At 42.9% G+C, this 23967-nt stretch overlaps 2 protein-coding genes across 2 annotated transcripts; both read left to right on the top strand.

Annotated features, from left to right (window-relative positions):
- The first annotated feature begins 528 nt into the window (after positions 1 to 528).
- On the top strand, positions 529 to 11022 carry ftr84 (finTRIM family, member 84). Its single transcript, XM_083764995.1, has 7 exons — positions 529 to 1243; positions 3174 to 3269; positions 4111 to 4344; positions 5321 to 5477; positions 5665 to 5721; positions 6081 to 6134; positions 10344 to 11022. Exons 1-7 carry the CDS (start codon positions 677 to 679, stop codon positions 10904 to 10906), a joined length of 1728 nt encoding a protein of 575 aa, XP_083621121.1. The 5' UTR covers positions 529 to 676; the 3' UTR covers positions 10907 to 11022.
- A 3151-nt stretch (positions 11023 to 14173) lies between these two features.
- LOC310859420 (DNA repair protein complementing XP-A cells homolog) lies at positions 14174 to 18388 on the top strand. Its single transcript, XM_083765956.1, has 5 exons — positions 14174 to 14630; positions 15204 to 15309; positions 15752 to 15917; positions 16738 to 16855; positions 18184 to 18388. The coding sequence occupies exons 1-5, from the start codon at positions 14297 to 14299 to the stop codon at positions 18336 to 18338; spliced, it is 879 nt and encodes a 292-aa protein (XP_083622082.1). The 5' UTR covers positions 14174 to 14296; the 3' UTR covers positions 18339 to 18388.
- The last annotated feature ends 5579 nt before the right edge of the window (positions 18389 to 23967 follow it).

The raw sequence follows: 23967 nt of genomic DNA, 5'->3' as shown, positions 1-23967 counted from the left end.
TTATGTTATTATTTGATCTGTGTATATTCCACCAACACACCAGCCTAACAATGATTTTATTCAGAAAACATATCTTTGCCTGAAATTAAACATAATTCAATGAGAAACAACGATCCAATCCACACAATACAGTTACAATACAACTAATAGCCTAATAACTAATAATCTTAAAGCTCACAATGCACACTGTGGCCTTGTTTTAATGTCACCTACAGTATAGCCTATAATGACATTCCCCAATATCGGGATTCCAGGCTGACAGTGGTTCAATATTTATGTTCCTGAACAATGTTTATTTCCCCCCATTTTCCCCCGTTTCACTTAAAAGCATGTTGTCGTTGTGTAAGTACCGGTATACCTTTAATTACCACAACGTAAGCACATTCCGTCACGGTCACAGACGGGTTTACTTTCATACAGGTGTTGACAACACTGTGGGAAACCACAACCAAACTGTTTATACTAGAAACAAAGCCTCGCCTTTAAGTACTTAGAGAAGGGACTGAACTCTCGTTTGATTCACACCCATAGAAAAGCGCCTGTCGGGTCACACAGCATTTGGAGTCTGTTAGCTACTTTCGTACGTCGTGTATCGCTTAGCAAGAGTTGGACTTTGTGACACTAACTAAGATTTGTGGTGTACAGATCCACTTTCAGCAGTTCCGTTAGCGCCATTATGGAGTCCGATTTCCCCCAATCCCCGGAGCCTTTCTCCTGCCCTCTGTGTGTGGATACGCTGCGAGACGCCGTCACCATCCCATGCGGAGACACCTACTGTCTAGACTGCATCAAGACGTACTGGGACCAGTTCGACCACATCGGGGTGTACAGCTGCCCGCAGTGCCGCGCTTCCTTCACCCCGCGTCCCGTCCTGAGGCGTAACCTTCCCAACGTGAGCCTGGAGCAGAGGCTCCCGCAGCTCACGCCCTTCCCCTACATGCACAAGGGCGCGCTGTGCGACTTCTGCGTGGGCCGGCGCAATAAGGCCGTCAAGTCCTGCCTCATGTGCCTGGCGTACTACTGCGAGACGCATGTCATGCCACACTACGAGTCGGCCACCTTCAAGAGGCACAAACTGGTGGACGAGACTGGCCACCTGGACAGGAAGATCTGCCCGCAGCACGAGAAGGGCCTGGAGCTGTTCTGCCGCTCGGATCAGATGTGCATCTGCGTGCTGTGCACCGTCAGGGAGCACCGCGGCCACAACATTGCGTCAGCCGAGGAGGAACGCACTGACAAACAGGCGAGTCTTCATCACACAGTCAGTCACTGTGATGTTCTGTGCCTACATGTGAATCATTGGCATCACTGTTTTCATTACATTCCCCAGGGAGGTAATGTCAGCTAAGGTCACCCAATCAATCTGTCTGTCTGTCTGTCTGTCTGTCTGTCTGTCTGTCTGTCTGTCTGTCTGTCTGTCTGTCTGTCTGCAGAGGATATCAAGTATGCCAATTGACAACCTGAAACAATTAACATACCACTATACGTTTAGCCCTGGAACTGGTTTTTTGATTGATTGAAATATTTATTAACAGTTTGTAGAATTTACAGTACATTTTAAGCACAATCTCAATACAAACACTGTTAACTGTGAGTGGACGACCCAATTAAGCATTACACTTGTTTACAACAGGGTCCACATTGTTCAATTCATCAAAACATTTAGAGACATACAAATAGACACTTCTATGTAGCTAAAGAACAGAACAGGAATTCATCATATAGGAAGCAAAAAGGGAAAAGAAACATATACAGTGAGGGGAAATGGGGCGGGGGGGGGGGGGGGGGGGGGGATTCAGATTTTACAGAGGCCAGTTTCGAATTGCAGCCATCCGTAGGTGCCCTTTGAGAGCGGTTTTGAAGGAGTCAAGGGATTCACATGTCTTAATGACTGTTGGTAGGGCGTTCCACATTTTGGTGGCATAGGAGCGAAAATAATTTAGTCCCTTGTTTGTGCCGAATCTGGGTTGTACATGGTTTGTTGCACTCCCTCTGGTGTTGTGGGTGTGGACTTCGTTTACATTAAGGAAGTATTTAGACAGGTACTGGAAGAACTGATTAACTGGTTTCATTATTGCTGCATGGTGCCAAAGAGGCCAGCCGTATCCTAGGCTGTGTGTGTTCCACTTCCTGTCGATTTGATCCAATGAAATTTAATGAAACTGGTCAGATGACCAATGATATCCAATGAAATCGACAGGAAGTGGAACACACACAGCCCAGGAAATAGGTGAATAGGAACGGGTTGTCTCTGCCCCTATCTCTGTCCTCACAACAGTAGACGAGTCCCAGTGAACCACACAGATCAGCTGATGCTGCTACGCCAATCACAGCTCACCTCACGCTGATTTAAGCTTCATTCACAAATTGCACATCTACTGCTATTAGCTACAGAAAGAAGCCTGAAATGACTGACGAGGCAGTTGAAAATTGCGAGGGGGCACATCTTATTTTATATAGTAAAACAATATGTATATAAACCTTAAACTGAGTGGGGCAGAATTAGCAACTGATAATCATTATTTGGCCATAATTGTGTATCCCTAGTGTGTCTTATACATTGACTGTAAAAAAATGGACAAAGCGTTCCCCGGGTCTAACATGGACGTATAATGAAGCCTGTTATTCCTGCACTGTAAGTCGCCATCTTTCTAGATCCGTTTTGGCCCAGCTGGCCATTGGCTGGCTCCGTTTGGGCCCAGCTGGCCATTGGCTGCCCAGACAACGAGGCGGGACTTCCCCCCTTCTTCTCCGTTGGTTTTTATTTTGACTCGAGTGGGTGGGGACTCCCGATCATAGACTGTAACGGTAGCCACGCCCCTCAGAACATACGTGACTTTATGGTCATTTATTTTATAAATGGGACCATAATTTTCCAAAAAGAATATTATGACATTAGAAATGAGACTTTAAACTAGTGACTGGAAGCAGAAATTATTAAGGTAATACAGTCTAGGTGAAGTTGGGCCCAAATACATGGACTTCTATGGGGCTATGGGTTTTTCTGGGTCCAGTGACAGCGCCACAACAGGCCATTATATGAACTTTCAGGAGTTTCAGGCTTCACAAAATATCTGTCTGACTGCCCCCCTGGTCTTATACTGTCTAAATGTATTTCTTGTATTGAGATGTAGTCACTCATTGTCTTCTTATCGGCCCAATGTTCCTATCAGAAAGTCCTGGTGGTGACCCAGTCTCAGGTCCAGCACATCATTCAGGAGAGGATGAAGGAACTTCAGGAACTCAGACACAACGTGGAAGTTCTCAAAGTAAGGCCTGTGCACCTCTATATGAAAGGTTCATTACATTATATGTTATACATTTGACTTTGGTGTTTTATTTACTGAACTGCTTTGCGAGCATTAACATGACACACTTTCTCTGTGAATATACTGCAGATTCACAGAGAAAATATTTGACTTTGTAAATGTTTGTGTTTAGTTTGTGTGAGAGAGAACTCCTCATTATGTGATCGCTGCATCCACGCAGCCAGTGGTGGAAAAAGTACTGTTTTACTTAAGTAAAAGTACCAATACTGCAATTTACTCCTTTACAAGTAAAAGTACGGAATTGAAAATGTACTTGAGTAAAAGTGCAAAAGTATCGGCATCAAAATGTACTTAAAGTACTAAAAGTAAAAGTACTCATATTGCAGAATGTCCCACTTCAGAAGTTCAAAATGTGTACAAAGTCTATTGAAAATAGCCGATCTACAAGCTCACAATGCGTCGCGTTGCGACGCATTGTGAGCTTGTAAATCGGCTATTTTCAAATGGCCAAAATGTATTGGGTTGAAGTGGTTAGTTTATGTTTTCTAATCAAAATTAAAATCGCCAAAGTAACTAAAGTAACTAAAGTTTTCAAATAATTGTAGTGGAGTAAAAGTACAAATGTTGGCTCTGAGATGTAGTGGAGTAGAAGTAAAAGTACTGGAAATTGGAAATACTCAAGTAAAGCACAAATACCTCAAAATTGTACTTAAGTACAGTACTTAAGTAAAAGTACTTAGTTACTTTCCACCACTGCACACAGCAATAACATCCCACGCTGAGTTAAGTGAACAGACATGATTTGACAAGTGCCCGCCTGCACCCACCACCCCTTTTATAGAGTAACGCTCAGCGCGCGCAGACGGACAGCGACAAGACCTTCCACGAGATGCTGCAGGCGGTGGAGCGCTGGCACGCCGAGATCAACCAGCTGATCAAGGCCAACATGCAGGCGGCCATGCACCAGGCCGAGGGCTACGTGGAGCGGCTGGAGCAGGAGGTGCTGGAGCTGCAGCGGAGAGACGCAGAGCTGCGGCAGATCCTCGACACCGAGGACAACATCCACTTCCTGCAGGTATAACAACACCTTAGCCCTGGTCCAAGGCTTACAGCGAGCCTCTCTCTGACGCCTTGTGGAAGTACCTTCCACAGCCCTCTGGTCATATTTACACTCCCAACCGCCAGTAATGTGATCCTGGCGGTTCGCGAGTGTAGGATAGCGTTACCTAGTTAAATTCAGGGTACATTGCGTTAGTAAAATGGCACAAAGTGCATTTTAGAGAGAAACTGGGGACCTGAGACGCTTCCCAGGTTCGAGAATAGACTTTTACCTTAAGGTCTAGCAGGCTTTGTTTCGGTGAGTGTTTACATCGTTTTGTTTATTTGATGTATTAGAAAAACAGCGTACGGGAGTGTAAATATGACCAGAGGGCTCCACAGGGCGTCAGAGAGAGGCTCGCTGTAAGCACTGGACCAGGGCTAAACAACACCTGCACATATTTGGATATATGTACTAGCCTTTGTTCACGCCATATTTATTATCTCTGTTTATATTTTGTACATTGTGTATTTGCCCTGCCACTAAAAGATTAGCACTTTGGTGATTTGTTGTTTTTATTTCATTTTGAGGTGTCATGATGGATGGTTTTTGTTTTATTTGCTGTTCTATAATATTCGATGTAGCATTGAAGTGTAATTTTATTCCCACTTGTAAAATAGACACAGTCTCAATGTGTTTTTACTGGTTAAATAAAGGTTAAATAAAAAATTTAATAAAAGAACCGGAGGGGGGAGGGGCACCTTTTAGAACGGTGGTTCTCAAACTTTTTTTTTTCTCATAGCAAACTATTCCCCCAAACTATAGTGGTTATTGGTAGTTACTTGACTTATATCCTCTCATAGAAACTGATCACCTCTCATTATTTCTTTGAGATTCCAGTGCATGCGTTTCACCAAAACTGTCCAAAACTGTTTTCAGGATTCAAATTCAAAAATGGCAAAAGTAGCAGATCGAGAAGCTTGAAATATATTAAGTTGTGTTGTTTCCCTAGAATTTCCCTACACTGTGTGTTCCTCCTGAGCCCATGGTCCCCAAGGTGTTGATCAACCCTCAGTTCTCCTTCGGTGAGATGAGTAAGACTGCCTCAGACATGAAGGAACACGTGGACGACATTTGCAAGAAGGAACTGAGCAAAATCTCCAAGACAGGTTAGATACACTGAGCATATGCATGCATATATGCATCTGTCCAAGATGTTACCGTTAAATTGAATAACGTGTGTAGATTAGACTCGCACGCACACGCAGTGCACACGTGCACACGCACGCACACACACAGTTATATTGAAAAATATTCAATTTACACTAAAGACTTGTTTTAATCTCATTTTCACAGTCAGTGAAACACCTGTGTACATACTTTTACCAAGAGGTGGAGACAAGCGACTCAAAGGTGAGTTTCTGTTGCAGAATTATGCACCCAATCAATCAATCAATCAATCAATCAATCAATCAATCAATCAATCAATCAATCAATCAATCAATCAATCAATCACTGTCTGTCTGTCTGTCTGTCTGTCTAGAGCTTAATTGACTTCCATTATACAATGAATGAATGAATTAATTAATTAATTAATATGGCTAGACTCCTACAGAGCCACGCTGCAATATGTGTCTGTCTGCATGCAACATAATTTCTCATTAAATGTATTATTTATTAGAAAGACGTTACTTTATTACATTTCCAAATATGGTTTTCAATGTCAAACACTTACTGATGACATGTTTGATGATTCTATATTCTCCACACAGTTCCTTCAAGGGCAGATTTTCAGGAGCCAAAAAGCAGAGCAGACTTTCTGAGATGTGAGTATTCTGTCCATCGTTTTGGTTCCTTTATCTTCACATGCAGTGGAATTCTGACAGTATTGAGATATGTTGCTTTTGGCTGCTAACAGGGAGTTTACCCAGGTGTTGAGCAGGGGACTGCAGTGTCAGAAACACACCCATACTACCTGACCGTAATCCCAAATTTAACCCTAACCCCCAAATGAACCCTATACCCTACAGCCTAAAGGCCAATAATACTCCTTTCAATGTCAGAAAAAACTTCTGGTCCGGTCAGGCTTTCCCAACAGGACATCTGTGGGTGCACAAGTTCTGAGAAAAAAGTTCTGTGACCACCCATCCGAAATTCTGAATGATGATCCATTTGTAGTTCTATCACCTCACTTTCCGAAACAAATGTGCGGACATCGGAAGGAGCATGAATTGGGCTTAACCCTAAACCTAAGCCTATAGGTGTAATGAGCATTTGTGCCTGTCGTAGACATGCTGCGCAGAGCAAGTTCAGTCAGGGAACCTCAGTGCAGTTGCTGCCGGCCGTTAATTGGGCCGCCTCAGCATCACGCTCTCATTCACATGATTCACTCAGCCAATCACACGCTCACTCCATCTTCATAGCGGCTACTTTAACCGGAGGTTTGCATTCCTCTGCCTGCTTGCTTGCTTGCTGCTGCTGTATCAGTGTGCCGCTGTATACAATCTGCGCTCAATTCTGCTGCTGCTGCTGCATCAGCGTGCCGCTGTATACAAACCTGCTGCGCTCTAAGGCTGTCCCCAAACATTCAAGGTTCGAATGTTCGCTCGTTAGGGTTGGCACTCGAATCTTAATTAATGGGTATGAACCATTTGTTTTTTTATTTTTTTATTTTTTATAAAAATAAATATTATATATTTTTTCCTTTTTTATTAACTCGAAAATATATCTCGGCGAGAATGTGATATGAGCATGTAAAAAAAAGTAAGTTTCTAGTGCATTCCTGTCAGAAGTTATGTCTATCTCCTTGTTGTGCTGTCCCTCTCCAAACTCCCCATGTGCACATGGCTAGTCGAGCAGTTCTGATTGGCTGCCTCGTCTTTAGGGACACTAATTTGAGCATAACAGCGGAGTGCAGCTAAAAAGTGGCATAACGTCAGCAGCAGACCCACAGATAATAATAATGCAGCTGGTAATTCATTAATTTAATCAATTTGGGCTTGTTTCATATTAAATTAATTTACTCACCTTGGGCCTGATTCTTCAACGTGTTTCCGCTGATATATTGCCGTGACGCTGGCGGAAAGGCATTTACGTGGATTTCCCACATTAATTTGGAATTCATGGAAATGGCCGTGAACTTGACGCTGACTTTGGTTCGTCGGTAACTCCGCTAAATCCTCCGCCACCTCTTTAGGTGGCGGAGAACTTTGCGGAAGCATACACTTGCATATAGATTTATTCAGAAGGCTTTAGTCTTCATGCTGAATCAATAAATAGTCCCCAAATCTCAGATAAAATATGTAGGCATGTGCCCCCAACATATTGGTCGATCAGCACATAAAAAAACGATATATATATATATATATATATATATATATATATATATATATATATATATATATATATATATAAAAGCCGAGTGCACTTGTATGCCTATAATGCATGCATTCTAGAGGCAAGTTAGCCTATATAGTCCCATAAGGAAACTGCCCCTGCAAGCCCCGACACCTTTTTATTTATTTATTAGGATATTTCTATAGCATGCATGCGCGATTGCGCTGCTCACTGGACAGCCTTCTCTAGGCTACTCGCAGTGCAACGCGTTGTGAGCTTGTAGATCGGCTCTCGCGGACTGCATGTTAAAAAACAAACTCACAATTATAATAAGAACATATATAGGCCTACACTTATCTGCATTTTGCACTGTACGAATCTAACGTTGTTTCGGTGTGTGTGTGTGTGTGTGTGTGTGTGTGGGGGGGGGGGGGGGGGCAGACAGCAGCGTGCTGCCGATCCGATTCACATTGGAAAATGAATAGGGCTAATTAGCCCTATATAAAAAAATAGAAGACCACATTTATAGCCTAATGAATGCAGCGTGTTTGAAAGTCGGCCAGTCATATCAGTTTTAAACCAGCTCACCTCCACTCGTGAACATGACGGACAGACAGACAGAATTTATAATAATGTATAGGCCTATTGATATTGATCACATGGATGCCACACACAGAATAGTTTAACTCACTGGATAAACTCACTGGATTATAATTTCTTCAGACAAGAGGATCCCAGGCCTACGAGGTAGGCCTATAATATATTTACTTATGAATGTATGGGGCTATGGGCTACTGTTCTTTATCGCAACAGTGTCGAGGGCCCATGCAGCCCCCCTCCCTCTCTTGCTCTCTCTGAAAAGACGACTTTTGCATTGACAATTGACATATCCGATATTTTAAATATCGGATATGTTTTACCTCTGCATAGGTGTGAGAGAGCACCCGCCTTGGTCCCGAACTTAATTAAATAAATTATAATTATATTGCTTCAGCGGAGCACGCACCGTTGCAAGCTTCGATAGCAGTGACCGCGGCTGTGATCTCAGACAAACTGCTGTCTGCTGAGTCATGCTTGAAGCCTTTTATGGTATGAAATTGGGCGTGGATCAATGCAGATGAGGTTGTCGGGTGCTTTTCCGATCACTTTGCACCCGCTGCATTCAGTATGACATACACCTGCGATACACCTGCGCACCTGTGGTACACACCACTCTCTGAATAACACGTCATCTCAACGTAGCTTGATCGGACGGATAAATACGATATCTGTTTCCGCCACCGTTACACTCTGGCGCATTTCGTTTTTGAAGAATCAGGACCCTAGAGTTTAAATCGTAAAATGGAGGATCATGTAAGAACACATTGAAGAGCAGGGTAAATATGATGTTTTGCGCCAAGGTCCTATTCCTTTCCTTACAGTCTAGGGCAGGCTGTTGTTTTGTTTTGCAACATTATTTCCACGTTGAATCGTTCTGACGGCCGGGTTTGAGCAGCAGTATAGGGGGACAAAGACCAACAGGGGAGCCCACGACGGGATGGACGGCCGCGACCGGGCGTCGCGGATCATGAAGAAGTGACACCGAGGAAGCGACGCCATGCGCCGTCGAAACCCCCCTGGGGGGTCCCCCCTAACCGACTGCAATAGGCGAAAAATCAACTGCGAGTCTGCGACGGAACGGGCTGGCGCCTGGCGGGGCTGCAATATTAAACATTTTTCAGGGAGAACTCTCGGGGCCTCTAGCCGTCGGGGCTCTACGCAGCTGCGGGTTGGGAGAGAGAGAGATTGATAAAGAGCGGGGGAGACGCGCTGTGCGCTCGGATCGAGACGGTTTTTTTTTTAATTAATTAGAAACAAATGGTCCGAATGTTCACTCGGAAATTCCTGCCGAAGTTCGAGTCCTAAAATAAGGGCTAGGGTACAGCCTTACTGCGCTCCCACCTCCACCCCAGCTACCACCTGTCGTTTTGGATCTACTGTTTAGGTACGGGGGATTCGGAGTCCCTATGGCCGGGACTGATGTGCTTGATCTGAGTACCTAAAAAGCAGATCCAATACATCGCCAAACCATAATAAATATACTGCATTGCTCATTTATATTCAATACATATATATATTACATCCTTCTTGAGTTGTCTGACCTAAACTCTATAAAGCCTGAAGATGTATAAACTGCAGTCTCCAGGTCGGCAGGAAACCATTTTGTTGAGCGACACTTGTGGAAAGGGTCATGAAATAAAGGTACTGTATATACAAGTAAGACGCGCAAACGCGGGAAGCGAACGCAGCTTGTGTGTGTGTGGTTGTGTGTGTGTGTGTGTGTGTGTGTGTGCTACAGCTGCGCCCTGTGTGTGTGTGTGTGCTACAGCTGCGCCCTCTGGTGGCGGGCGGGTGGTGTAGTGTTTGTGGTTGTGTGTGTGTGTGTGTGTGTGTGCTACAGCTGCGCCCTGCGTGTGTGCTACAGCTGCGCCCTCTGGTGGCGGGCGGGTGGTGTAACAGCGTGACACACACACAGACATTCAGCCCTTGCTGTCATAGTAAGTGGCTCACTGCATTCGCAATTAAGCCTTAATGTCAGGGCCCCATAAAACCAAGTGGTTCTTCCGAGACATACTGGGCTGTCCTATAGTTGTAGTAGGTATTTTTATTCTAGGCTCGAGTACGTGCGATCACATTAACATTAATGATGTCTTTCTCAGATGCCAGTAAACTCAACTTTGACTCAAACACAGTCTACAAAGAGCTGGTTCTGTCGGACGGAAACCAAAGGGTGACGCGCAGGAAAAACGTCCAGTTTTACCCTGAGCACCTGGAGCGCTTCGACGGCTTCTCCCAGGTGCTGTGCAGGGAGGCCATGACTGGCTTCCGCTTCTACTGGGAGACAGAGTGGAGCGGGGAGTTCTCTATCGGTGTGGCCTACAAGAGCATCAGTCGAAAGGGCAAGAACTCTCACAGCCTGTTGGGATACAACGACAAGTCGTGGAGCCTGCTGTGCTCCGACTCCGGGTACTCGGCCTGGCACAACAAGGTGGACCGCGAGCTACCCGACGCCCCGAGGGCCAAGCGCATCGGCGTGTACCTCGACTATGCCGGCAACACTGTGGCTTTTTACTCGGTGTCCGACACCATGGACCTTGTCTGCAGGTTCAAGGCCCAGTTCTCTGAGCCCCTGTATGCAGGCTTCGGAGTGGGTTCCTCAGTGTCCTTATGCCAGTTGGCCCAGAACTCCCAATCCCAATCCCACTCCCACTCCCATTACTGACACGAGTCACTCACAGGTCGTTGATCAGTCTGTAAATAATGTCTAAGGCTACATTTATGCCTTATACATGTCTTCATATGACAAATAGCAAAATATCAGCATAATAATAATACCATCTGAGCAGCATTGCATTGTCTGTAGAAATAGGGAGATATAGGGACTCCCATATTAATGTTACATTTTAATCAAACTGATAAATTGTGATATCAAAAGCAGAGGCACGGATTTGTAAAAATTGCTTAGTGGCATGTCATTGGGGATGTCACCCTGATATTGTAATGACGTTTCACAATTGAGCAGAACACCAATAAACATAACTCCTGATTCTATTATCTGTCTGACTGTATTTCATATTAATTTATGATATAGCATTCCTACGGTGTGTCACAAACACAGGTTTTACAGTAACACCCAATGGTGTTCTCCTGTCTGTGATGCATGGCTGGAACGATGCACATATATTGTGATTGCCGGAATAAATACAATATGAAATATTATTTGATTAATAATAATTATTATAATTATCAAAGTCATGTTCTTAATCTGTCCATTTATGTTACAGTTCAGTAATAAGCATGTACAGCTGCAAATAAATTGATTTGTTTTATCATGACATGATTTTGTCTGGTCAAATTGATGGATGGATTATGGAATGAATGAATGAATGAACGCATGCATGCATGCATGAATGAACGAATTGGTTGGTTGATTGATTGATTGATTGATTAATTAATTAATTAATTCAATAATGAACAAACGAACAAACAAAGCAATGTTACCAAAATATATCTTCAAAGATATCTTCAGAGTTTTCCTCGTGACATCTGTGATTTGCATGAGAAATGGCTCTTCGGCAGGGAACTGCTTTCCACTTCTATATGTAATACACACTGTCATGGTCAACAAACTCACAGGTGGGAGCAGTCAGTCAGTCAGTCAACCGGGCTGTCAATCAGCAAATAAAACCTCAAACATGAAAACAGCGAGGATAAAAGACAGCCAGAGGAGAGCGAATGAAGTCCAGAGGAGAGAGAGTTTCAGGGGAAGAGGTGAATGTCTTGCATGTCTAATCAGCCATAACTGGGAAAGCCATCGCTGAGTAGGAGCCGTTGTCCACCTGCCAACTACCAGGTCGGAGAAACCTTTTGTGCTCGCATCATAGTATAGGCCAGTTAGTTCTCAAACCTTTTGACAAAAAATAAAACCTGAAGCCGATTCAGAAAATATTCAAGGTTTTGGTGTGCATGATTAGGCCATATAGACCCCTGTTAGCTCTGACAGTGACTTACAGACCTGTAAGCGTCCACTTATTAGTTCTTAACTATTAATAATTTAGCTGGGGACTGTCATGGGGCAACCCGTGCCCTATATATATATATATATATATATATATATACACACACACACTAAGAGGGAAGTGAGGTTTGGTAGTACTAGTACATGATTTTTACCTGTTACATTCAACTATAAAAATGACAGACTTCAGGGGTTCAAACATTCTGTGTATTTAAACACTGTTTATTGGAACAAAGCTGAAATGTATGTTATGTTTGTCACCTGTCTGTCTTCTGCAGTACTGTCACTCCTCAGAGCAGGGCCAGTCCATTTGGTTAAGAAGGGTTAAGGAACGTAACAAGTATTGTAGAAGAGAAGGGGTGTGTGTATGATGGGTTTAACAGTGTTCTGGTTGTTAAAGTATTTGTGATTATATGGGCGCCTAGAAATGTGATTAAATTATGCTGGACAACATTTATTTAATAGTTAGATTAGATTATACCTGTGGTATGGGAAATGTCTGTAACAGCTAATTGATGTTTAAATGGAATCTGCACTTGTGGTAGGTTCCACTCCCTATAAAGGGAGGCTGCAAGGGACAGACAATCAGTAGTACTTGGGCAGGCAAAGCGTTAACAGCCAAGAGACAGAGCTGCCAGGGCCCTTAGTTAAGGGATAGCCTTTAGTGCTGTCACTTTATGGTGTGTTGTCTTTAGTTGTGCTTCAAGTTTCCTTTGTTTTTGTAAATCTATTTTCCATAGTCTTATTTATTGGAAAGGCCTTCATTTTTCAGAGAAATAAAGAATCAGAAAACCGGTAATCCTGAACTTGTTCATTTTTGGGGCCTAGGCCACTCGGCCAACTCTACAGGGACCCTCTGGAACCCTGGGCCTCACTTTAAGAACCACTGGTATAGATGGACAACCACACTGACTGGATCACAGTAGTGGATCAAATTATTGTAATTGTTTAAGAAGTCGATACTGAGCACTGAAACATATTTTGCTGCTGTCACAGTTCAATTTTCCTGATTTCTGTTGTCGGAGGTAATAGCCAGATTAGGTTGTATGTCCAAAACTGTTAGAAAGAAAGAAAGAAAGCTATAGGGGATAGGATATACTATCCACTTGACTATAGCTACAGGGGAGAGGATACAGTTAGTGAGTTTATAGGATTCACAAATCAGGGTAAAAGTGATCAGAGTTTAAAACTGGAGTCCTTTTTTAATTAGGCCTAGTTAAATTCATGAGACATAACTATGATATTTTATGACCTACACTGATGAAGCATGCTACTGGTCCAAAGTACATGGTCCATCCCAAAGTACACAGTGGACAGTGACTTTGCCTTTTTTTTTTCTTCTTTTTTTAATCAAATGTTTTTTATTTTAAGACAAAAATCACAATAATACACGTTAACAACATGAATGACTTAAAGAAAACAAAACACATATAAAACAACACATAACAGCAAAAGCAAGGAACACAAAAACAAACAATCCCACCCACCCCTCCCCCCCGAGACCAAAGATGCCACAAAATGTCATTACTCCTACTACTGTGCAATGGAGACAAAAAATAAATAAATAATGATAATAATAATAATAATAATAATGATTAAACCATGCCCTTAACCAAATCTGCAATACCAGACCAAATCTCAATGTTTTCCTCTTTTCAGCCAGGAAGCTGTCAAGCTGACAGCCAGGATATGACTTTTGGCAGTAGATCTATTTTTTTGTAATCATTGTGAGCTAGGACAATTGTTTCATTCTTTCATTTCAGTTAAGGAGAGAGCTACATAAAGTGAGAAATAAGTATGAGTGAATATTGTGTTACCTGGTTGTCAGATGAAGCATGGATTGGTAGAGTTATGTGGTAGGTAGACTATACGGCCAGCAGATGGCGCAAACGTCAAGCTACAGTTACACACAACCCCGGAAGCAGCAGGAAACGGAACAATAACATTCACCACCAACACCATCATTGACATCATTGTTGTCGTGCTGCAGCCCAACAGACAGTGGCCACCGTGATCCACAACGACCAGTGAACAAAGCCAAGTGAACAATTAAATGCATATCATAAAGTAACATTTAACATTAAGGAATCAAAGATGGATTCGGTAGAATCAACGGAGGTGGTGAACCATCTGATCGGACCAACTTTGGGTGCATCCGAACCTGGGACAGATGCAGCTGATCATCATGAGCATGCACCCAAAGTTCGTACCGAGCTCTCTGCAGCGGTTCGGGCGAAGATCGAGCGGAACAGACAGCGGGCGCTGATGCTTCGTCAAGCCCGACTAGCGAGCCGACCTGTGGCCGCGGTGGAGGGCGGGACCCCGGCCAAAATGACCAGGACCATTGACTCTGGTGCTGGATTCTTCATTGAAGAAGAGGAGGGCGGAGAAGAGGAGAACAGGGTCAAGAAAGTGGTGCACGAGCCAGGTAAGTGTGTGTGTGTGTGTGTGTGTGTGTGTGTGTGTGTGTGTGTGTGTGTGTGTGGTGTGTGTGTGTGTGTGTGTGTGTGTGTGTGTGTGTGTGTGTGTGTGTGTGTGTGAATAAAGGGAATGTTGCACTATTATAGTAGCCTATATCAACTTCAGGCAGTGATACCTGTTTCAGTATCTAAAAAATTGAAGAGTAGGGAGACAACCTCCAATCGCTGCAGATGTACTTATTATAATTATTATTATAACTGTTATAATTGGAGCATATTCGACCGTCCACAGTCCACACAAATACAAATAATTTATAATGATAAAATAAGTTACTTATTGCAGCTTTAATTTTACTCAGTGCGTATAGCCTACTAATGTAATCAAATTCAAATATGACTTAATAACTTAGTGTTTTACTGTGTGGACTGTGTGTGTGTGTGTGTGTGTGTGTGTGTGTGTGTGTGTGTGTGTGTGTGTGTGTGTGTGTGTGTGCGCGCGCGTGCTGTGTGCGCGTGTGTGTGTGTTTATTAGGTCTTTGGCTGTGACATCACATCAGTGTGTTTGTATATCTAATCTCCAGCTCCAGTGATGGCACCAGACTACTTGATGTGTGATGAATGTGACAAACGTTTCATGGACTCCTACCTCAGCAACAGTTTTGATCTGCCCGTGTGCGACAACTGCAGGTAATATTTGTAATAATACTACACTAAATTAACCCATTCTGACCTGAGATCAGATTTAAAAAATGTCTTAAATCCTGACAGTTTAAAAAAATAGCAGACCTACAAGCTCGTAGCGCGCCACTCGCTGGCGCGCTATGAAAATACTTTTAGTCTTACTAGAATGACTCAAATTACTAGGTTAGGTTTCTGGTTTAGGTTTAGGTTTATTCTAAGTGGGGAACAAAGAACCTTTTTTGCATGGTGGGGAACATAGAACCTGGGGAACATAGGTACGCTCCCTACTAATACTACTACTATGAATATCTATTTATTAAATTGATGCTCAGAGACACTTCAACACAGACTGGGGCAGCCGCCCGTCTCTATCCATTCAGTTTGGGGAGGCTGAGGGTTCCAAGTTCCAACCTGTAACTTGTATGCATATTTCATCTTTCTCTTTCAGAGACAACGATGAGAAACACAAGCTCATCTCCCGTACAGATGCCAAGAAGCTGTACTTACTCAAAGACTGTGACCTGGACCAGAGAGAACCTCCACTCAGGTTTACACTGAGGAAAAACCCCCACAACCCCCTCTGGGGAGACATGAAGCTCTACCTCAAACTACAGGTATGAACATGAATCTAATGGATTTACATCTTTTTATCTAATCTAATTTCATACGGTTATCATTTGTATCAGTTTATTTATTTTGTTTGCTGTAATTGGGGTGTGGGTGACATGAATGAAAAATGTCTAGGCTTTATTTAACCATTGACGTTGACCTTTTATTTTATGATATTGCTGAAAAAGCCATGTGATAAAGGCTGAAGATTCAGTCAGTGGTTTCCACATAACTCCTTTTTCAGGAAATGAAAAATGTATAAATTAAGAAAATTTTATATTTTTAACAAAGCAATACTGCCTCATCAAAGTTAGTGTTGTGACTTTATATATTGTCAATTACTTCCATGAGAGGGGGAGAGGTGGTGGAGTTAGTTGCTTTAGCAGACAGTTTGAGGGTCCAATGGAGTTAAGAGGTTTTGTCCAAACTCCAAAGCATTTTTTACTACTTTCCATTGGTTCAATATTTTTTCGAAACAACACACAGTCGTAAAGGGTGTTCAATACCACTGATTTATGCAAAAAAAAAATCTAAAACCTCAGAAATGGAGTTAGGTGGTTTCCCTCTGACAGCAACAATATGCATCAGTAGGCCTAATTTAATTATGCTGTTTATTACAACTCTGTTTCTGCACCCAGAATCACGGTTACTGTATAACAGATGTAAGACAGTAAACCCTGCTGGAAATTGCATTGCAAAAAAAGTCAATTTGACCATGCAATAATCGGATGTACCGGTAATTGTTTGCAAAGCTGACCCTTGGTGATTTACTTGGATTCTGTGAAATTGCCATACTTTGCATAAGCCTGTGTTTGTTTTGTTCAGGTAGAAAGGAGGTGTATGGAGGTGTGGGGCTCAGAGGAGGCTCTAGAGGCCGCTAGGGAGACCAGGGACGAGAACAGAGAAGTGACCAAACAAAGACGCTTCAATAAGAAGGTCAAAGGTCTGTACACAAACACATCTCACACTCTTTCTCAACCTTTTCTTATGCTGGTCAAAGACTGGTCAAAGATCTTTGGTGGCTTTTTCTGCCTTTTATTGATAGGTTGGAAGTAGTCTGACAGGAAATGGGGGGGGGAAGACACACGGCAAAGGCCGTGGGGATGGGGAGGTGAACCCGCGGCACGCCGTCAGGCTGGCTCAGCAGCCTAGGTGAACCCGCGGCACGCCGTCAGGCTGGCTCAGCAGCCTATAGGTGAACCCACGGCACGCCGTCAGGCTGGCTCAGCAGTCTAGGTGAACCCACGGCACGCCGTCAGGCTGGCTCAGCAGCCTAGGTGAACCCGCAGCACGCCGTCAGGCTGGCTCAGCAGCCTAGGTGAACCCACGGCACGCCGTCAGGCTGGCTCAGCAGCCTAGGTGAACCCACGGCACGCCGTCAGGCTGGCTCAGCAGCCTAGGTGCCCAAAGGCCGTGGGGATGGGGAGGCGAACCCACGGCACGCCGTCAGGCTGGCTCAGCAGCCTAGGTGCCCAGACGGTTGAACTAACCGTCCGGGCCTTAAAATGTTAGGTCTTTACACAGCGGGAGCGTTTTGAGTAAATAAAGATCTGCCGATGTTTCAGCAACACCCTACACAACACATTATTACTGTACCTATGAACCCTACACAACACATTATTACTGTACCTATGAACAGACAACCTTTCTTGTTTTAACCCATTCTGACCTGAGATCAGATTCACACGAGGTTTCCACTGGAGACACACTGGTCTGATTAACCCATTCTGACCTGAGATCAGATTCTAAAAATGTCAGTCGTTCTTCGATTTTTCAAAAAATAGCAGACCTACAAGCTCGTAGCGCGCCACTCGGTGGCGCGCTATGAGCTTGTAGATCTGCTATTTTTCAATGGCTAAAGCACAACATGATGCCAACACCAAAATGGGTTCCCGACTTCCCGTTCAGAATGGGTTAAGCACTGTGGCTTTGAAATGAAGAACATAGTGGCTGTAGTTAATTACAAATAAATACATTGATTGACTATTTGATTAATTCCTCCAATTGACTTTGTCTTGACTTCACTGTGAGTTGGTCAATGGTCATATCCCTGTTATTTATCAGCCCCAGGGTATGATATCAGTTATCATGTATATTATGTATACAGTATACTGTATGCTGAAATGGAGACTGGAACATAAATATATACTGAGAGTACCTTTCTAGTTCGTGTACATTTTGTGGACTTATCGCAAGTGTGCACTTTCAGTTTAGTTTTCATTGTGTGTGTGTGTGTGTGTGTGTGTGTGTGTGTGTGTGTGTGTGTGTTAGAGCTCCGCAGGGAAGTACGGAGTAGCATGTGGACCAAAGACACCAGCGTTCACAAACATGAATATGGACCTGAACAGCTGCTGGATGAAGAAGAAGACCTCTACAAGAAAACATGCACCACCTGTGGACATGAACTCACCTATGAGAAGATGTAGGACCCCCAGTTTGGTCTACATTTGGGCCACAGACACCCATAACTACAGACCCTTAACCCATTCTGAACGGGAACCCATTTTGTTGTTAGCATCATGTTATGCTTTAGCTATTGAAAAATAGCAGACCTACAAGCTCGTAGCGCGCCACCGAGTGACGCGCTACGAGCTTGTAGGTCTGCTAAATGGTGATAAAAAAGAAAAAACAGCCGTGTGTTGTTCCTCTCCATTTAACTAGAGAACAGAGAGTCGACATGTAAAAAAAAAAGAAAAAAGAGATGAAGGGCTCTATTTTCCTCCATGCATCCCTAAACGACTTTTGAAAAACATTTTTGAATAGTTAAAATAGCCAATCTACAAGCTCGATGTAGATTGGCTATTTTAACTATTCAAAAATGTTTTTCAAAATAGTAAAATAAAAAGGGGGCAAAGTTAGGGATAAGGGATGGATTTCGGAGAGTGCTAGTCAGACCACCTGATTATGTTTTGGCTGATATGTCGAAAATCAAAACAATCATTTTGAAAACTTAGATTAGATTACATGTTCTATTTGAAAGGAAGAAAAGAAAAGAAAATACATGCACATGTATCCTCAGTGATGTATCCCAAGGTCATCGGGGTTTCGGGTCTCTCGTACATCATACCCCTCGCTCAGGCGACCCAGCCGGGGTGATCAAGTACTGACTTACTGTATGTCCCAGTAGCTACGCTTAATCAGTCCCATTAGGGAAAGACCAAGGCCACACAATCCGTTGGAACTACTCCAGACCTACTCTGCCAGGGCTGGGAGGTACACTTCTGGCACATGGAGGGCCTAGGCTCTGTGGGTTGTCTCCTGTCCGGTCCCCTCCTACGTCTCACCAGGTCCACTCCTGCTCTCATCAGGCCCAGGACATGTGCGTTGCACCAGAGTCCCAGCTCCTTCATTCAGGAGTCAAATCATGAAGACAACATTGAACTATAATTATACAATGAACAAGCAAACAAGTAAATGTAAAATACACATACCTTTCCTCAGTGTTACTCAAGTGTGTAACGCTGAGGAAGGCAGACGAGCTGAAATTCATGAACGTCTTCAAAGTGTGGATGTTTCTTCCTTATCGAAGTGGTTAAACACTCATTATTACCTTACCTGTAATGTCTAACAGTCCAATATTAATTCATGTAACAGTTGAAATGTGATTTTTAGACACATTTTCAAGCCTCATCAGACAGACGTGATGATGCATTATGATCTGGAATCATAGTGTGAGCTGTACAGATAATGACCCCCATGTGTGGAGTTAATGCGAAGATGATGAAATGCAGTGTGTAAGTTGACATCACATTACTACATAAAACAAATGTACTGTATATTTGTAAACTGCATTGTGCATGAATTATTGCACATGTAGAATGAAGTACCTTATTTGCTTCAAGAAATAGTGCTTTTCTCTTTGGCCAGTTGATTAAATACTTTATTAACATTTGCGGAAAAAGCACAGAAAAGTACTGTTCAATACTAGGTCTGCTAAGAGGATGGTACCATGTACCTGTAAAAATACTTCCTAAATGTTAACACAGTCCACACTCAACACCAGAGGGAGTTCAACAAACTATGTGCCAACTCAGATACGGCTCAAACAAGGGATTAAATTCATTTCATGAGACATATTCATCCTATGCCACTAAAATGTGGAACACCACCCTACCAACAGCCTTTAAGAAATGTGAATCCCTTGACTCCTTAACCCATTCTAGGCAGCAACCCCTTTTGGTGTTAGCATTACGTTAAGCTTTAGCTATTTAAAAATAGCAGATCTTCAAGCTCGTAGCGTGCCACCGAGTGGCGCGCTACGAGCTTGTAGGTCTGCTATTTTTTTTTAAATCGAAGACATTTAGAGTCTGATCTCAGGTCAGAATGGGTTAATAATGAAACTGTCAGGATGTAATAGACATTTTTAGAATCTGATCTCAGGTCAGAATGGGTTAAAAAGTGCTCTCAAAGAGCTCCTACGTACTGCTGCAATTTGATTACTGGCTCCCGTAAAATAAAACCCCCTTTTTCCCATACTGTACATGTGTATCCATTTTTTTTCTTTCTTAATATTATCTCCTGTTTTTTTCATAGAAGTGTATCTGTACGTCTCTAAATGTCCTGATGAATTGAACATGGAGGACCTTGATGTAAACAAGTCTAGTGCTTTTTGGGTTTGTCCTCAAAGTAGCAGTTTTTGTATTGACTTGTGCTTTCCTTTGAAATGTACCCATTCTACATACTGTGAAATAAAATTATTCAATCAATCAATTTCGTCAATTTGTGCAAAAGCAAGCTATATAATAGAAAGTTGACAATCTTTACTCATTTCATCGAAGTGATACACAGTAGAAGTATAAATATAATAATAGTACCAACATTGCCATGGGATAGATCTACAGTATGACTTATTGTTGATAGGCTACTGGTAATGCTGAGTAGTTTTTAATTTAAGAGCAAATTGGTTTTACTGTATCTCTAGCCCTGCCACACTGTCTGTTTCAACTATGGTCAACTCAACTGTCATTATTTTAGGGGAAAATAAACAAAGGAAGCGATTCAGAAATGTAAATGTGACCACTAGATGGCAATGTCAGCCTTACATGCTCCAATGGTAGGCCTATAGACATATCCAGAGTAGTATCAAATATTATTACATTACATACTTAATATTTGATACTACTCTGGACATATCTAACATTCCCTTTCCCATACATTTGATCTAATCCATATTTTATATCTGCTGCTATTTAATATGTAATTATTTGCACAAGCGTGAAGCGTGTAACTCACACTTTTATGTATAGTGTATATTTAATAGTTCTTTTGATATTTGATAGTTTTACCAAATTAAAAACTGCAATTCTTCTTTATTTAAAATCGAACTGCAAACCACGAGAAGCTTGCGCAAAAACAAATTAAACAAAATATAATAACTAACATGTTCGTGTAGCTTTTATTGTGAAAGGTAAAAAGAAAAATCAACCCGGAAATCCTGCAGATGGTGAACATTGAACAACCATAACATCCGGTGACTAGTTCCACATAACTTCCATGTGGTTTGAACCGGCTGATGGAGTTTAACTATCTGGTAAATGCATATTATTACACAATTTAACCAATATTCATGCGATTAAAATAGCCTCCGATAACTTCTAGGCTTTAATTGTTGTAGGCCTACTCTGAATACATAAATCATACATTGTTTATTAAAGATGATCTATACTAGTGGAGACAGAGCATCGTGCTGATCTGGGCTCCTACAGCAACACATATTTTTAGTATTACTAATAAAGCTGGTACATTGTATATAGTAAAAGTATAATATTTATTTCTGAAATGGAATGGAATATGGAATGGAATTGAAATAAAGTAAAATCAGCAAGAAATGTGAGTGCAGTACTACAGTAGATAAAGTGTACTTTTCACCACTGTCCAGAAAGCAGAATAGCACTACTGCTACAACAACTATTATGTCTAAAGGAACATTAGGCTGTTGTCAACATAATTGCGAACGCAGTGAGCCACTTACTATGACAGCAAGGGCTGAATGTCTGTGTGTGTGTGTGTGTGTGTGTGTGTGTGTGTCACGCTGTTACACCACCGGCCCGCCACCAGAGGGCGCAGCTGTAGCACACACACACACACACACACACACACACACACACACACACACACACACACACACACACACACACACACACACACACACACACACACACACACACAGGGCGCAGCTGTAGCACACACAGACACACACACACACACACACACACACACACACAACCACACACACACGAGCTGCGTTCGCTTCACGCGTTTGCGCGTCTTACTTGTGTATGTCTGTCTGAGCACCTCTAAGCTTTGTTTGTTTGTCACAGAAACCTCTTATCTCCATATTCAAACTTTTTACTTCATTGATTGATTGATTGAAATATTTATTAACAGTTTGTAGAATTTACAGTACATTTTAAGCACAAACTCAATACAAAGACTGTTAACTGTGAGTGGACGACCCAATTAAGCATTACACTTGTTTACAACAGGGTCCACATTGTTCAATTCATCAAAACATTTAGAGACATACAAATAGACACTTCTATGTAGCTAAAGAACAGAACAGGAATTCATCATATGGGAAGCAAAAAGGGAAAAGATACATATACAGTGAGGGGAAATGGGGTGGGGGGGGGGGATTCAGATTTTACAGAGGCCAGTTTCGAATTGCAGCCATCCGTAGGTGCCCTTTGAGAGCGGTTTTGAAGGAGTCAAGGGATTCACATGTCTTAATGACTGTTGGTAGGGCGTTCCACATTTTGGTGGCATAGGAGCGAAAAGAATTTAGTCCCTTGTTTGTGCCGAATCTGGGTTGTACATGGTTTGTTGCACTCCCTCTGGTGTTGTGGGTGTGGACTTCGTTTACATTAAGGAAGTATTTAGACAGGTACATGGGTATCTTGGTGGTGTATCGAATCTTGTGGACCAGACCCATTGCAAGATGCTGTACTCTGTCGTCGACCCTAAGCCATCCCAGCCTGTCAAAGTGGGCAGGGGTGAGGTGGGTTCGGGGGGTGAGGCCAAGTAGGAGCCTGACCAGTTTGTTTTGGGAGGTCTGGAGCCTTGTTTTAAGGGCCTTTGAGGTGCTGTGGTACCAAGAGGTGGATGCATAGTCAAAGAAACCTTGTACGAGGGCTCCTGTTAAGGTCTTCAAGGTGTTTTTGCTGACCAGTGAGGAGATCCTGTAAAGGAATCTTGTTCTTTGATTGACTTTTTTGATTACGTTGGTGGCCATTTTATCACCGGAAAGATTGGCCTCCAGGATGGAACCTAGGTAGGTAATTTCATCTTTTCCTGTGATAATATTGTCACCCACTCTAACCAAGAAGCCATCTGCCTTGCTGAGATTACTATTTGATCCGAAGAGGATGGATTCAGTTTTTCCCAGGTGTAAGGATAGTTTGTTATCAGCGAGCCAGGTGCAGATTCTACCGAGTTCAGAGCTGAGGGTCTTTTCAACCTGCAGTTTGTTCCTGTCCGAGACCAGCGGTGCTGAGTCATCTGCGAACAGGAACAAGTTGCAGTCACAAGCTGAAGTCATGTCGTTAACATATATTAGGAACAGTAAAGGCCCTAGTATGCTTCCTTACTACAGTACTACAGTGTCACAAAAGCATCAAACGTAGCAGATCCACAATCCATAAACGTGTAGATTTGCTACCTTTGCTATTTCACAATTTGAATCCTGAACCATGAACCGTTTTGGACATTATGAGGTTTACAGAAAGGATAAGTGAGAATGTCTTCTTCTTTGATCCAGCTGATCTTTCAGGGCGACTATGGAACCGGCATCATGCTACGGCATGAAAAGAAAGGAGAGCATGTCCCCAACATGGCCAGAAAACACCAAGAAGCTGAAGACCGAGCCCAACGGCAGCGTTCCGCTTGAATGTGAACGTCCTCAGCCCTCCCCGAGGATCTCTGTGCAGTTGGGCTGCGTCCAGGAGCCTAACCCTAACCCTAACCCTAACCCTCAGCCCTCCCCGAGGATCTCTGTGCAGTTGGGCTGCGTCCAGGAGCCTAACCCTAATCCTCAGCCCTCCCCGAGGATCTCTGTGC

The sequence above is a fragment of the Protomyctophum parallelum genome (assembly GCF_964188405.1).
Source record: "Protomyctophum parallelum genome assembly, chromosome: 5".
NCBI classification, from domain to species: domain Eukaryota; kingdom Metazoa; phylum Chordata; class Actinopteri; order Myctophiformes; family Myctophidae; genus Protomyctophum; species Protomyctophum parallelum.
This window is presented reverse-complemented; position numbering and strand designations above follow the sequence as displayed.